The following is a 17,191-nucleotide window of genomic DNA, read 5'->3' as shown; positions in this document are numbered from 1 at the left end:
ACATCTAAACAATGTCTTAAGCGTCACATGAGGATCCACACCGGAGAGAAGCCATTCACAGGTGATCAGTGCAGGAAGAGTTTCACAAGCAAACAACATCCTGAGCTTCACATGAGAGTTCATATTGGAGAGAAGCCGTTCTCATGTGATCAGTGTGGAAAAACATTTCTTAGTACATCAAACCTGAAGACACACCAGGCAGTTCATACGAAGGAGAAGCCAAATTCATGTTCTGTGTGGAAAGAGTTTTTCACAGCTGTATAGTTTACAACTACATCAGAAAATACACACTGGTGTGAGAGAGTACATGTGCTTTGAGTGTGAGAAGACTTTTATTTCAGCAAACTGTTTAAAACAGCATCAGATAATTCACACTGGAGAAAAACCTTACAAGTGTTCACACTGTGACAAGAGATTCAGTCAGTCATCAACTCTGAAAACACATGAGAGGATTCACAGCAGAGAGAAGCCACACACGTGTGATCAGTGCGGAACAAGTTTCACTCAATCATTACACCTTAAGAACCACTTGAGGATCCACATGGGAGAGAAGCCGTTCTCATGTGATCAGTGCGGAAAATCATTTTTTATTGCATCAGACCTGAGGACACACCTGAGAGTTCATACAAAGGAGATGCCGCACGTGTTTGGTTGTGTAACGTAGTTTCTGGACAAGACAGAGTTGTCTGCGATTCTTCCTCTTGTAAAGTCATGCAGTGCGAAACCTCCTGTCACCGATCCATCGGTCAGTGTGAACACAGCAGTGACTGAACGATACCCCAGATAGTCATGCAGTGTGAAAACTAAGTGTGTAAGTAATAAGCAAGATTTTAAAATGTATGCAATGTTTAATAGGGAGCCAGTGCAGTGTTGACAGAACTGGGCTAATATGGTCATACTTCCTGGTTCTAATAAGAACTCGAGCTGCTGCGTTTTGGACCAGTTGGAGTTTGTTTATTAAGTGAGCAGGGCAACTACCCATAAGAGCATTACAATTATCTAGCCTTGAGGTCATGAACGCATGATCTAACTGTTCAGCATGTTGCATTGAGAGCATGTGCTGTAATTTAGATATATTTTTAAGATGGTAGAATGCAATTTTACAGATGCTAGAAACATGGCTTTGAAACGAAAGATTGGTATCAAAGAGCACACCCAGGTTCCTCACTGACGACGAGGACTTGACAGAGCAGCCATCAAGTGTTAGACAGTATTCTAGGTTTCTACTTGTGGAGCTTTTTTGTCCAATAATTAAAAATTCAGTTTTTTTCTGAATTGAGTTGCAGGAAATTACTGGTCATCCAATGTTTTATATCAGCTATGCATTCCGTTAATCTTGTGACTTGGTAAGTTTCTCTTTAGAGCGTGAAGAAATATAGAGCTGAGTATCGTCAGCATAACAGTGAAACTAACGCCATGCTTCCTAATGATATCTCCCAGTTGTAGCATGTACAGTGTGAAAAGCAACGGTTCTAGCACTGAGCTCTGCGGTACTCCGTACTGAACTTGTGATCGGTGTGACATCTCTTCATTTACTGCTACAAACTGATAACGGTAAGATAATTATGATTTAAACCATGCCAATGCAATTCCATTAATGCCTACATAATTTTCGAGTCTATTCAAAAGAATGTTGTGATCGATAGTATCGAATGCAGCGCTAAGATCGAGTAACACTAATAGAGAGATACAGCCACAATCGGATGATAAGAGTAAATAATTTGTAACTCTGATGAGAGCAGTCTCAGTACTATGATACGGTCTAAATCCTGACTGGAAATCCTCACAGATACAATTTATTTCTAAAAAGGAACATAATTGTGAAGACACTGCCTTTTCAAGTATTTTTGACAGAAAGGGTAGATTTGAGATTGGCCTGTAATTTACTAATTCTGTAGGATCAAGTTGCGTTTTTTTTAATAAGTGGTTTAATAATAGCCAACTTAAAAGTTTTCGTACATATCCTAATGACAAGGTGACTTGATCTACACTAACAAATGGTGTGGTCTTTACTTCTGTGTTTCCTGTTAAATCTTCATCAGAGGTGGAGAAGGTAGCTTGTCAGTGGCTGTTGGTGTTAAACCGGTGTTGCAAGGCTCAAAGAAAAATCAGGCTAAGCAGGTGTTTTTTACTGTCTCAACCCAGGACACCTTATCGTTTTTGTGGAAAAAGCTGCTGTGAAGTCTAAGGGCCATATTTACTACACAAGGCAAATTAGTGTGAGATTGCAATTCCATAAAAGCGCAGATGGGACTGGACAGTTCTGTGCGTGACCTGCTGATGAACACAGACGCAGCCAGATCATTTCCATAAGGTTGCAATCTACCTGTTAGCATCTGTTTTAAGACACGCGTTTTTTGGGCGGTAAATAATGGCGCAAACACCAGTAAATTGACGAGCAGAAACCTTAGTAAATCACTGTTCATGATTCATTTAAATACTTAGCTTCAAAAATAACCCTGTACACACCATTTCAGCGCTAATTTATCATGGTGTCTTTAGTCTCTTTGTTAGAGTGTCTGACTCATGCTGGCAGAGCTGGGTTTAAGGTCTCGCTTGGAGCAGGAAGTTCGAACAGGAGGGGTTACATTGGTGCCGTGACCCGGATGGGAGTGAGGTTTATGGGGGGTAAGTGTAACGGAGGTCAGCTAGTAGTCGCTGTGTGGATAAACCTCACTCCTCTGATCTCAAGAGATACTCTAGCGACTGACAAGAGAGGTTCCAGCCTTTAGCCTCCTTGTTAGAGTCCCACTTGGAGCGGGCAGTTTAGCATTTGGGCAAGAGTGTAGCATTTGTCAATGCCGTTCCTGAGAGTAATGCTGTAAGTGTACTTTCTGGCCCGAGTACATGCAGTCCATTTGTAATGTGAAGCTTGGTAGCTCTCTCTGAGGAATCTGATTTTAAACCAATCCTGATGTTTAGAGACACAGGAGCAGCCCAGTCTCTAATTCTGTCCATTCTCTGTCGATTCAAACACTGATTTTAATGTGCTAGTCTGTGAGATCGAATTGGGCTGCATCTCAATTATGCTGCATAGCATTCATCCAAAGTCTGATCTTGTTTCGAGTCTCGTGAACTTGCGTGCATTCACACCTGCCTATCGAAGGGATAAGCATGATTTTAGGAAATTATTTAGCTGGTGGCAAAGTCTTTCATTCTTCAATTGTGTCTGAAAAGCCTGATTGGCCTGACGGCACACACAGCAGGAAAATGCCTAACAAGACTGGCTTGATCTTGTTAGGCATTTTCCTGCTGCGTGTGCCGTAACTCGTGCTCAGTCAGAGCCATTTGAAAAAGTGATCTCTGATTCTTTTCTGTTCTCACCACCAGATTTACAACAATCCCTGATTCCGACATTAAGTTTTGGATCGAACCAGAGTCAGAGCACAGGAGCATCACATGAAATTAATCCTCCACTGAATCAAGATCAGGAGGCTGATAGGAGTAACATAACAGAGGAGAATCAGTCTGATACAGTGGAAACAGACATGTTTAAGTCAATATATGTTTTTTTTTTTTCTCTTTGCTTCCCCTTTGTTAGTTTGTGTATTGTATTCATAATCTTGTGTAACATTTATTTCTGGTTTTGAGCAAGGTTTATGTGAGCTGTGCTTTTATTGTGACATTACATGCTTCCCATAGTGTTTTCAGAGCTGTGATATCACTGATGAGGTTTGGAAACATGTTACTCATGTTACTCAGAACTCACTTAGCTAATGGCTGTGGACTCTGTTGGTAGTTCCTCTTCTCTCTTTTAGCAGGTTGCTTCATACAGTTGAATTCTGTGTCTGTCTCAATATCTCAACTATAAAAACTGGTGAGGGCCTGGACATTCATGCTAGACTTTATGAGTCTCTACACATTAAGTCAAGGGATTGCTGAACCGTTTGTACTGAGGGGCTGGTGTTTGTTAAACAGAAGGGAAGACGGACAGAAACAGAAAATGTCTGATAAGTGTGATCTGTGTCTGCTGGGACTGGTCATTCTCTGCTCACTTATCACGGGTAAACACATTTCTACACGTTCTCATGCAAAAGAGTCAATAAAAATGTACATGTAACGCACATTAGATAGCACTACTCTCACAGTAACTAGGTCACTATAGCAGCAACAACTATGGAGCAACGCGAAACGTGGGGATCTTTGGACCAGAATCAGAAGATTTGGATCGTCTCACTGAAGCAAAGGTAAGTAATAAGTGTAATAATATAATCTATTAAATGTCTCTAATCAATTTACCACACAGGATAAAGTATAATAAATAACAGAGTCAATCAAGTAGGGAAAAAATAATTATATTATAACGGTTCGACTGATTCGTCTCTTTTAAATTCTTAATGAAATAAAATCAAAACAGAAATAACAACAAATGATTTGAATAGTAAAGACCCAAAATATATTTAAACAAAAAAAAAACCAAAACAAATATGACAATTCAAACACCCAATAAGGATTCAAAATAATAAAATACTGAATTTCACAAAGTAAATTTCAAAGTCAGTGTCTGTTTCTCAAAAAAACATTCAGTTTTTAAGGCTTGAAATCAGTTTCACAATAAACTTCAGGATGTTTTTCAAACGTAATGTCCAGTTCAGTTCGAGTTAAGGGTCTCAATTTCAAGAATATGAGAGCAATGTCCAGCAAAACTGAAAAAAAGTTAAATCCAGGAAAAAAAACACACTGTTCGACCCACTGAAAATCCAGGTGGAGAGAGGGAAAAAAACTCAAAAATAGTTTGATCCTACCAGTTTGACAATTTCACACTCTTTTCTGTTTCCAGGAACGAGATGATGGAATGGCTCGCCAGTCCGAACGGAATACGGAGATTCAGCAAGGACAGGATTCAGGAACACAATTCTCAGTGAAGAAAGACAGTAAAAAAAAAAAAACCCGGCCTTGCAACAACAAAGCCGAAATAAGCATTAATGTCACTGTCCAAATAAATCATTTAAAATTAAATCAAACTCTGGCTCAATCATTTACACGTGCATGAGAACACACGCGCTAATCACCATGTGCTCAATTGAACACTAGGGTCTATGCACACTGTTAGCAAAGCTAGCACCGCATGGTGCATAGTTCACAATAAGAAATAATTTCTGTCTAACACGTGAAATATTCTACAAACCTTTAAACATGACTATATACAAAGATTTAACACATTTAAAGCATTTTTGAAAACTTTTACATCACTCATTACCCTTTTAAATTCCATTTTCATCTAACAATTCACAGTATTTGCAATCAAAACAACAGAATACACTTTTTATAACAAAGTTTGTACTCACCAAGGAGAAATATAAATCAGAAACAAAAAAAACAGATGTTTCTCCCCGAAAGAGACGTTGATTAACGTTATCCTTTCGTCTGTCTTGTCATGTCCTGTTCAAACTTCGTCACGTGTACACTATAATTCTCATAACTTTACCTTCTAGGAGTTATAAATCACAGATTTAGGTTTCAACTTGCCAATAATCGATTGCTGGATTACTAGACAGAGGATTCTGATCATATATTGCGCAACTGCGTCTTCTCTCGCTCAAGTTCACTCTCGTTCTGCCTGCTTGTGCGCAAACTTTTTTTTCAGGGGGCGGGGCTAACCTTTCACCTCACCAATGAGCAATGGTTTCAGGAGTATTTCTAATTTTAATTTATAGGAGCAATATTTCTGCATATTTCTTCTTTCTTTTATACATATTATAACAATAATAGTTAAATAAAATTGCCAATAAATATTAATGACCTAGGTTAATGACCTGGGTTACACTCTCCCCTCCTAAATGTATGCAGGTCCCTCTGCATAATGGAATTCAGATGATGTCAACAGGAGAGTGAGTTCTATAGGGCTTCATATCTTCCAAAGAAGCAGTAGTTGCAGCACTCAGACTGGAGAACAGGGATTGAATGACTAAACTGAGAGGATTTCCCAATTGTGGGTAATGAAGTCTTTTTGGAGCTTCACATAGTCTGGTTGAACGTCTGAGACTTTCAGTTTCAGTCTCCTTACTCTGGTTCTCTTGGGAGTCTTTGCGAGTATCACTTTCTCTTCGGTTGGGAAAGCTACTTCCTTCACATTTCCTATTTGAAGTTTCAGATGATCCACTGTGAGTACCTGGTTGCTCCTGATCTGTAACCTGCGTCGTTTCTCTTCCAGATTCCACAACTGAGCTTTCATCACAAACTTCAATTTCAGGCTGATCTGATAGGTTGCTCTCTACCGGTTGCTGTGGAGTAGGACAATCATCTTTCTCTGCATTGGAGGATTCCACATCAGGTAAGTCTCTTTTATCCACAGGATCTTTTGGGATAGGATATTCTTCACCCTTTTCCATTTCAGGTTCAGTACCAGGTAAGTGGACTGTTCTTCCACTGTTGGAAAGAGAAGTGGGGTTTGAGTTGGAAATAATTCTGGTTTCAATCTCGAAAGACATTCCAGGATCATAATAGCCCATTTGATTACAAGGTGACTCTGAATGCTCGCTCATACTTTCAAACTCCTCAGGTTCCTCAACACATCTGGCTCTGGTTCTGGGTCTCTGAATCACTTTTCTTTCGACAGGTTCATCATATGCGCTTGCCGACAGGAATCCACAAGGCAGCAGCAGATCCCTGTGCAGAGTTCTCAAAGGTCCATCCTTTCTTTCTGGTTTTACCATGTAAACGGGTAAGTCACATGCTTTCTTTGTTACCACGTAAACATCAGGCTCCCACTTATCTGCAAGCTTGTGTTTGCCTCTCAAACGAACATTTTTCACAAGTACCCGATCACCGACTTCAAGAGTGGAGGCAACAACACGTTTGTCATACCTCCTCTTATTTCGTTCCGCTACCTTTGAAGCATTTCTGGTTGCAACCTTGTAACTTTCTTCCAGTCGGTTCTTGAGAACTTGGACGTACTTGGAGTGAGATTCAGGCTGTCCATTCACAGGTAAACCAAACGCAAGATCAACCGGTAGTCGTGGTTGTCTCCCGAACATTAGTTCATATGGGGAGAATCCTGTCACATCACTCTTAGTGCAATTGTATGCGTGCACTAGAGGTTTGACATACTCCTTCCATCTTGATTTTTCCTTGTTGTTCAAGGTTCCCAACATCTGTAGAAGTGTTCGATTAAAGCGTTCTACTGGATTGCCTCTCGGATGGTAGGGAGTGGTTCGGGTCTTGGATATTCCAGCACATTTGCACAGCTCTTTAATTGTGCGTGACTCAAAGTCTGCACCTTGGTCGCTATGAAGCTTTTCCGGGAATCCATAGTGCACCAGAAAATTGTCCCATAGACATTTTGCCACTGTCTGGGCTTTCTGATTGCGCGTTGGTACAGCAACAGCGTACTTGGTAAAATGATCAGTTATCACCAGTATGTCTTTGGTGTTACTCTGGTCAGGCTCTAGTGACAGGAAATCCATACAAACTAGCTCTAGTGGTCTGCTGGTTCTGATGTTCACCAATGGAGCAGCTTTCTCAGGCAAAGTCTTTCTTCGAACACAACGCTCACAGGTTTTGACCTTATTTTCTACTGCTGAGGCCATCTTAGGCCAGAAGAATCTTGATCGAACTAGGTCGAGAGTTCGTTCGATGCCCATGTGACCCATTTCATCATGGAGTTCCTTCAAGATCGCAGCACGAAGATCAACAGGTAAAGCCAGTTGGTATGTTGCATCTCCTTGCTCTTGTCTTCTCCTGAACAGTATACCATTTTTCAATTCCAGACGATTCCATTCTTTGAACCATGGAATTAATTCAGGTGGAAAAGTCTTGAGACAGGGCTTTTCCTTAGACTCCAGTTGCTGGATGACTATTCTTATTTCTGGATCTGTTCTCTGTCTTTCCCGTAGGTTTTCCTCAGAAAGTTTAGGAATTTCTGTGAACTGATAAGCATCTTCCTGTTGGAACGCTTGAGGTAAGGCATCTACATCAACAGCAAGTGATTCAACTAAAGTCACAGAGGGGTGTAAAGAATCAGGATCATCACCGGGCTGGTCATTTTGATGACGTTCACAGATAGCAGTTATGACTTCTGCAGAAACAACTGTCGGTGAGTCTTCTGTCAAATGTTGGTAAGTAAACTGTCTAATTCTTTCCCTTTCTTTCTGGGTTTCCAGGTCATCTGGAATTTCCGCTTGTGGTCGCCTGGAAAGTCCGTCCGCATCCTGGTTTCTACTCCCAGCTCGGTACTGTATCTTGAAGGTGAAGGTTGATAAACTTGACAACCATCTGTAACTGGTGGCGTCTAGTTTTGCAGAGGACAAGATGTAGGTCAACGGGTTACTGTCAGTTACCACTGTGAATTCAGTCCCATACAGATAATCGTTGAACTTGGTGGTCACGGCCCATTTCAACGCCAGAAACTCCAACTTGTGGGCGGGGTACTTTGCTTCACTTCTGGTAAGTCCTCGACTTGCAAAGGCGATGACTCTCATCTGTCCTTCTTGCTCTTGGTACAATGCTGCGCCCAGTCCGATGGTACTGGCATCTGTGTGCAACACATACGGGAGTTTAGGGTTGGCGAATCCCAATACTGGTGCAGAAGTGAGTTTTTCAATGACAGTATCAAATGCTCGCTGACATTCTTGAGTCCATCTTTCACCGAACTGTTCCTTCGGGTTGAAATACTTCTTTGTCTCATCAACCTTTTTCTTGCGGCTCTTCTGCAATGGAGGATACCCAGAAGTAAGATCATTAAGAGGTTTTATGATTTTCGAATAGTCTTGTACAAACCTCCGATAATACCCGGAGAATCCGAGAAGAGATCTGAGCTCCTTAAGATTCTCCGGCCTTGGCCAGGTTTTGAGGGCTTCAACTTTTTCTGGGTCAGTTTCAACTCCATGCTGGGATACTATGTGGCCCAAGTATCTGACAGATGTTTGGCAGAACTTACATTTCTCAGGTGAGAGTTTCAGTCCGAATTCCCTTAATCTCTTGAGCACTTGCACCAGCCGAGCTTCATGTTCTTCCAGAGTTCTTGAGAAGACTATCAGATCATCAATAAACACAAGCACTTCCGTCCGATTGAGATCTCCCATACAGCGTTCCATTAATCGTTGAAACGTGCTTGGTGCATTTGTGATTCCTTGTGGCATCCTGTTAAATTCCCAGAATCCCAATGGGCATACGAAGGCTGTTTTTTGCTTATCAGACTCTTCCATTTCAATTTGATAGTAGCCCGATTTCAGGTCGAGGACTGAAAACCATTTTGATCCGGTCAAGACTGAAAAGGCTTCTTCCAGGTTAGGAAGAGCATATGCATCCTTGATTGTCTGAGAATTTAACTTCCTGAAATCGATGCACAATCTCACAGAATTGTTCTTTTTTCGCACCACAACTATAGGAGATGAGAATGGGGATTCTGATTCTCTAATAACCCCAGCTTCAAGAAGCTCTTGGAGATGCTTCCTGACTGCATCCACATCTTGTGGGTGAATTGGTCGGGCTCTGTGCTTGAATGGTGTCTCATCACTGAGCTTAATTCGGTGCTTCACTTTGTCGGTGTGACCATAGTCTAGGTCATGTAATGCAAAGACGTCAGGCATGGAGTTCAACAGGGATGTTATTCTCTTTTTCCACTCTGGCGTAAGAGGAGAATCTCCGAAGTCAATTGGAATGTCTGACGGAATATTTTTCATCTTTTCACTTTCAGCATGGACTTTGGATAACGGTTTTTCCATCACCTGCTGGACTGCATGGACTTCAGCTATGACTGTCTTTGGGGGAACCACTAGATCAGTTTGAGTGTCATTCCTCACTACAACTGGAAATTGAGCAAAGCGTTGCCCTGAAGGTAGACTGTGCAGAGAACTTGCCACTAATAGACCACCAGGTAAGGATGTTGTGGTAGGGTGTTCCACTGTCACCCATTTTTCAAAGAGAGAGCCTTTAACTTGAATATGTCCATTCAGAACTACAGTGCATCCTGCTGGTACAACCTCTTGTTGGTTACCGTTCAGCTTTACACACCCTACAGTTCCACTAAAAGCTTGCCGCTTCCTCTTCTCCAGTACATTTATCACAGCTTGATAGCCATAGCAAAGGGACTTGAGGTTGGTTGTGTTCTCTTGAGTGCAGTTGGTGTATAACACATCAAGCGAATTAGTACCAATTAAGATCTGTGGTATGTTCGTCAAGTCAGGGACTACCAGAGCTAAGGTTGGGACTTCTGCTTCCACCCCAAGGAAATTTTTGGGAAACTTCAGATTAAGCTCGACATAACCCAAATAGGGCACAACTTGTCCGTTGGCTCCCTCAACTTCTAGAAGATTATCCAAGGATTTCATGGGGTGCTTGCACAAGAACTTATCATAGTAGGACTTAGGAATGGTTGTCACCTGCGATCCGGTGTCTAGGAGACAGTTCACTTCTCTCCCTTCAATGTGGATTCTGGTGGTGCACCTTGTTCCTATTAATCCGTTAGGTAGTCCACAACATGAGGACCCGTGAGCATGCTGGTGAAACAGATATCCATTCTTCTTAGGGCATTGTTCTCTTCTAGTCTCTGTCCGCCCAGCAACAGAGACGGACTTCAGTTTAAAGACTTGGAGTTGAAACCATTCTGAAGGTCCCATTTGGCCTGTCGCTCTCTTAACTCACTGCGTTTCTCATCCACTTTGCGAGGGTTTGCATCGTTCTCACAATTAACCGCAAGATGTCCATCCTCTCCACAACGGAAGCAATAACCAGGACGAGGTCTAATGTGTGACTGCCAGGTGGGTATTGAGTTCTTGTTCAGCTCAGATTCTCTAGATTTGGGTCGGTATTCCACAGGAAAAGTGCTCAAAGCTGGGGACTTCTCTTGAAATTCCCCTTGAAATCTTGGGACAAGATGAGCTTGGAGCTCCGCTATTTTCTGTCTTAATTCAGAAATTTCATCCACCTTGGGACTCTTTTCTTTGCGAACAGGCTCAGTCTTCATCATGTTAATCTGTGCTTGAAGTTTTGCGACTTCTTTCTTCAGACTTTCAACTTCAGACTTTTCAACTTTGCTTTTAGGCTTGACAGACTTCTGCTTTGCACTTAACTGACTGGGTAATTCATCATTGGGCTCATCAGGTATGTCGCTGCAGTATACAGACTGTTGGTGAGATGCTGATCGTAACTTAAGTGGAATCGGAGCGTGTCTGTTTAATCCAAGATGCTTCCTCATCCTTTCTTCTTTCAGTGACTGCTTGTCTTCTACAGTACGAATAAGTACTACAAGTTCAGCGAAAGAAGGGGGTGTATCTTTCTTTCCTTCCAGCTGCAATTCAGCAATCAAGCTGTTGTCCCAGCAACCCCTGCAAAATTGCTTAAGGAGACAACGGTTCCGTTCAGCTTCAGCGATACCACCTCGTCTAATCGCAGTGCTCAACATCACATGAAGACGGTGAAGGTAGGTGGAGGGTTTTTCACCTTGATTTTGCAGGGCACCAATGAACTTTGCAAACAGTTCATCTCCGTCCTCCACTGAGCCATAGACAGACTCCAACAGCTTCAAACACTCTGATGGTAAGGCGTATGAACCGATGTGCTTGACAACATCCGAGGCTGGAGGCAGCAGACTGTCGAGGATCTTCCCAGTCTTGTGTAGATCAGAGAGAGACTTATCGTTCAATAAGAAGTCTACACTCGCACACCAGGTGTCGAAATCAGGTTCATGGCTGGGGCGAGGGCTCCTTCCAGAAAAGACTTTGAGACGAAAGGCAACATGAGAAGAGGATGTGGAATCACTTGTTCTTACTACATGTTCCATGACTACTCGTTGAATTCCTGGTGGAGTCAAAGCACTGGTTGGTATGTTCAAGGACATGGTTTCAGAAACACTGGCATCAGCACTCCTCATATGGTAATGTGACATTGTTTGTGCGCTCCCCTTGGCAGGGTTTTCAGGTTCTCGGATTGGATCATTCGGTAGTGGTGAGAGCTCTAGTGATGACATCATTTTTGTTTCTGCTTGGCCGTGTTGCATAACAGCAGGTGGTTGGCATTCCTTATTTAAGTATGGAAGGGTACTCACATGCATGCCGCTGTCATACACAGGCTGTTCAACTTCTGGCTCAGGTCTCACTAATTCTTTTTCTGGGAACATCAATGTGGAAATCTTTTGCAGCTCGCATTGAAGCACTTCCTGCAGTGTTTTTCCACTGGCACTGGCAATGGCCTGCAGATTCTCCAAATAATCTTCCGTAACACTGCTACCTGCTGCAGGTGTGTACACACTTCCCAAGCTGCGCACATGAAAGACAATGTTAGCATCAACCGTGCTTGTGATGGTCATCGGCAGTGAAGACTCCAAATTGTGCATGGCAGATTCATCAGAAAATTCCACAATGGCATTACGGTGGTACTCTGAGTTGGGATCATCAATAATTAAGTTGCGCTTGATGGACCCATATTTCATTATGCAGGCTTCTAATTCTTGATCAAGGTCAGAATGAGTTAAGCCACTTACAATGACTGTTTTCTTGATGTCAATCTTCTCACGTTTCACAACTTCCATCTCTGCTTGTAGGACAGATTTTCTTTTCAGTGAAGGGAGGGGGGGGTTACTTGTTACTTAAGCTCTTTATCGTCTGTTGTGGTTATCAAGTTGATATATAACTATTACACTATGCTGTAATTTTGCTCCTGGCTGGCTCGCCAAGTTTTATGTAACGCACATTAGATAGCACTACTCTCACAGTAACTAGGTCACTATAGCAGCAACAACTATGGAGCAACGCGAAACGTGGGGATCTTTGGACCAGAATCAGAAGATTTGGATCGTCTCACTGAAGCAAAGGTAAGTAATAAGTGTAATAATATAATCTATTAAATGTCTCTAATCAATTTACCACACAGGATAAAGTATAATAAATAACAGAGTCAATCAAGTAGGGAAAAAATAATTATATTATAACGGTTCGACTGATTCGTCTCTTTTAAATTCTTAATGAAATAAAATCAAAACAGAAATAACAACAAATGATTTGAATAGTAAAGACCCAAAATATATTTAAACAAAAAAAAAAACCAAAACAAATATGACAATTCAAACACCCAATAAGGATTCAAAATAATAAAATACTGAATTTCACAAAGTAAATTTCAAAGTCAGTGTCTGTTTCTCAAAAAAACATTCAGTTTTTAAGGCTTGAAATCAGTTTCACAATAAACTTCAGGATGTTTTTCAAACGTAATGTCCAGTTCAGTTCGAGTTAAGGGTCTCAATTTCAAGAATATGAGAGCAATGTCCAGCAAAACTGAAAAAAAGTTAAATCCAGGAAAAAAAACACACTGTTCGACCCACTGAAAATCCAGGTGGAGAGAGGGAAAAAAACTCAAAAATAGTTTGATCCTACCAGTTTGACAATTTCACACTCTTTTCTGTTTCCAGGAACGAGATGATGGAATGGCTCGCCAGTCCGAACGGAATACGGAGATTCAGCAAGGACAGGATTCAGGAACACAATTCTCAGTGAAGAAAGACAGTAAAAAAAAAAAAACCCGGCCTTGCAACAACAAAGCCGAAATAAGCATTAATGTCACTGTCCAAATAAATCATTTAAAATTAAATCAAACTCTGGCTCAATCATTTACACGTGCATGAGAACACACGCGCTAATCACCATGTGCTCAATTGAACACTAGGGTCTATGCACACTGTTAGCAAAGCTAGCACCGCATGGTGCATAGTTCACAATAAGAAATAATTTCTGTCTAACACGTGAAATATTCTACAAACCTTTAAACATGACTATATACAAAGATTTAACACATTTAAAGCATTTTTGAAAACTTTTACATCACTCATTACCCTTTTAAATTCCATTTTCATCTAACAATTCACAGTATTTGCAATCAAAACAACAGAATACACTTTTTATAACAAAGTTTGTACTCACCAAGGAGAAATATAAATCAGAAACAAAAAAAACAGATGTTTCTCCCCGAAAGAGACGTTGATTAACGTTATCCTTTCGTCTGTCTTGTCATGTCCTGTTCAAACTTCGTCACGTGTACACTATAATTCTCATAACTTTACCTTCTAGGAGTTATAAATCACAGATTTAGGTTTCAACTTGCCAATAATCGATTGCTGGATTACTAGACAGAGGATTCTGATCATATATTGCGCAACTGCGTCTTCTCTCGCTCAAGTTCACTCTCGTTCTGCCTGCTTGTGCGCAAACTTTTTTTTCAGGGGGCGGGGCTAACCTTTCACCTCACCAATGAGCAATGGTTTCAGGAGTATTTCTAATTTTAATTTATAGGAGCAATATTTCTGCATATTTCTTCTTTCTTTTATACATATTATAACAATAATAGTTAAATAAAATTGCCAATAAATATTAATGACCTAGGTTAATGACCTGGGTTACATACATACATAGAAATGTTTGCTGGTCTGGCATGGAGTCTGGGAATGAGTTTATTCCTAACATTCATGTTCTGATTTAAGAGCCACTGTCGCGTTTGCAAATGCTGTTTTATTACCGAATGACTGCCATTTGACCCTGAGAATGTCCTGTTGTCACAGGGCTTTGTTTGTAGTTTTTTTTTATTAATGTATAGCATAATGATCACTCAAATATTCTATGTTTCAGGCACCAGTGGAGTGAATGAGACTCATGTGTTCGTCAGTTCTGGTGAAAATGTCCGTCTGCCCTGTAATAATGCTCTTTCTGACTGCACATCAACCACATGGAACGATGACAGACATTCAGTTGCAAATGAACTGATTAATGGAGGGATAAAGAAGAACGACACAGAGAGACATGAGAGACTGAGTCTGGGGTTTAACTGCTCCCTGAACATCAACAACGTCACAAAAGAAGATTATGGATCTTACACCTGCCGACAATTTGTGAATGACAAACAACAAGGACCTGATGCACGTGTTTATCTGCATGTTCTTCATGGTGAGTTTATGATTTTGTGGTCAATTTAAAAAAATAAACATGATTATTGAAAAGTCTTCTGTTCTGTTTCAGTGTCTCCATCATTATCGCCAGAGACCGAGATCAGTCCAGGCACCTCTTTGACTCTCTCCTGTTATTTGTATTCGGTCTCTTGTAATATTTTGGTCCATTCTGAGGGATTTGAGCTGTTGTGGGTGAATCAGGCTGGTGTTGATCTTCAGACAGACTCCAGATATCAGATATCAGCTCATGATCACTGTATCAGGACTCTGACTACAACACTCCTGAATGAAGATCACAACAGAGAGTGGAGATGTGAAATTACTCACGGAAATCAAATCAAGACCTCAGTCACATACACTGTCAAGAGTTCAGGTGAGAAACCAATCTGATGAATCATTGTTAGAGGACTCTCTATTAGACGTGCTACATATAATGATCGATAATGCTAGACTTATCTTGTGTGTTAACTCATTAAAATATGATTGTAATCTACAGTATGATCTGGGGCGTTTCCTCCGAGGAGGCAAGGCGATGTTCAAAAAAGAAAATAATCAATATTACAAAAATAATACAACCCAAATATTTAGGGCTGCATGAACAAGGTCAAAATGATAATCACGATTATTTGTGGATTTTAACCAAAACATTTTTATTGTCACATAGGCTAATTATAACTGCGTTCACATCCATATTGTGCTACATTCCTGCTATTGTACAAATATGGGCATCAAAATAAAATGGGTCTGCTTATTCACCAAAATATAATAATAAATAAAACAATAAAGAAAATGTAGCAAAACATCAACAGGGCACTATTTTACGTTATGTAAATATATATATTTAAGAAGCAAAATATAAGCTTGCATTGTATCAGCATAATGGATGTGAAAAAAACTCAAAATATACAATCAATAAAAATCAAATATTCCTTAACAGCATGTAACCAAATGAGAACATTTCAAGGCAGAACTATGCAGAAAAGATAATAAAATAATTGGGCGAGGGGGATCACGTATTGTTTATCCGGAGTGTTGACCAAGAATTTGAAGCCACTGTGTTTATTGGGCACATGTCTTTGCCAAATTAAATGTGACTGCATTGGTTATTTCACTGTCTGTGGCAGGTGGATGGGTATGGTGATGCGCTAAAGAGGCTTGCTTCGATAGATCCTGAGTTGATGTTGTGGGATGATTAGTCTTTGCAACGCATTTCTTGGCCCATCATTTTGAACTTTTATGGTGTTTTTTTAAGTGGTTAAAGAGGTTCGTTGTGTTGCTTTGTGGTGCCAACACAACTTCACGGCACTCTTTCCATATGACCTGTTCTTGTTTTGTCACTTGCCTTGAACTCAAAATGCTTCCACACAATGGATGACGATCCGATTCTCAGGACAAGCCCCCCTACCTCGCCCTCTGCTATGTTAGACATTGTTTGGTTTTCTTTGTTAAGACAGTTTATAGCATTATAACTGCTACAGTATCTGTTGTGGAATTTTCCTGTGTGACTTTCTACATCTAGAAACTAAGCTGCGCGGTGCAGGGAACAACTCTGATTGGCTCATGGAGGCACGTGATCAGACAGTGGCTAGATTGGCTTTGCAAAAAAAAAACGTTGGTTACGGAGCGTTCTATGAACGGAATGACGCATTTTAAATATCGCTCGATCATGCAAATTTGATCGTGAGAAACCAAAATCGTGATCATGATTAAAATTTGATTAATTGTGCAGCCCTACAAATATTACAACATGTGCAAAAGTCAGTCATTTTTTACAAAGTAACACTGTCTAACAAACCAAGACACAGAGGGATGCTTGCCTCCTCTGATCCCATTGACTTTTACCAGGCGCCCTAATGGATGTGAGTTTTTTGGGGGGTAACTGAGAATGAATGGGGGATATGATTGGATATGATTGGTTTGTGCGATAAATCCCCTTGTTTTTGTGCGCGTTCTCAAATGAAATTATGGTTTTAATGGTGAGACTGATTTAAAAAGTAAAGCCACGTTTCCACCGTGGGAAACCAATCCTGCTGTTCAGAGACACAGGAGCAGCCCAGTCTCTAATTCTGGACAGCACGCTTCCTGTTCTCTGTCGATTCAAACACTAATTCTAATGTGTAAGTTTGTGAGATCGAATTGGGCTGCATCTCAATTGTGCTGCATAGCATTCTTCCAAAGTCTGATCTTGTTTCGGGTCTTGTGAACTTTGGCGTGGACAGGGTTACTTTCCCCAGGAACAAGGGACTTTGGGGTTTGACCGCAGGAACTGGGGTCTAAATTAAGTTCTGGGTAAAGATTTCACCCTCAAAACGGCCCTGC

At 40.9% G+C, this 17,191-nt stretch overlaps 1 protein-coding gene across 1 annotated transcript; it reads right to left on the bottom strand.

Moving 5' to 3' along the window:
- Positions 1-10,516: 10,516 nt before the first annotated feature.
- Positions 10,517-14,287, bottom strand: LOC307123414 (uncharacterized protein; the record flags this gene model as incomplete). The annotated part of the gene is made up of 2 exons (XM_079811943.1): positions 13,854-14,287; positions 10,517-13,460 (listed from the first exon to the last, which is right to left on the bottom strand). The coding sequence occupies exon 2, from the start codon at positions 12,467-12,469 to the stop codon at positions 10,517-10,519; it is 1,953 nt and encodes a 650-aa protein (XP_079668069.1). The 5' UTR covers positions 12,470-13,460; positions 13,854-14,287.
- Positions 14,288-17,191: the final 2,904 nt, after the last annotated feature.

The sequence above is a fragment of the Gobio gobio genome (assembly GCF_949357685.1).
Source record: "Gobio gobio genome assembly, chromosome: 1".
Taxonomy (NCBI): domain Eukaryota; kingdom Metazoa; phylum Chordata; class Actinopteri; order Cypriniformes; family Gobionidae; genus Gobio; species Gobio gobio.
The sequence above is the reverse complement of the archived record's forward strand: the minus strand, read 5'-3'. Positions and strand labels throughout refer to the sequence as shown.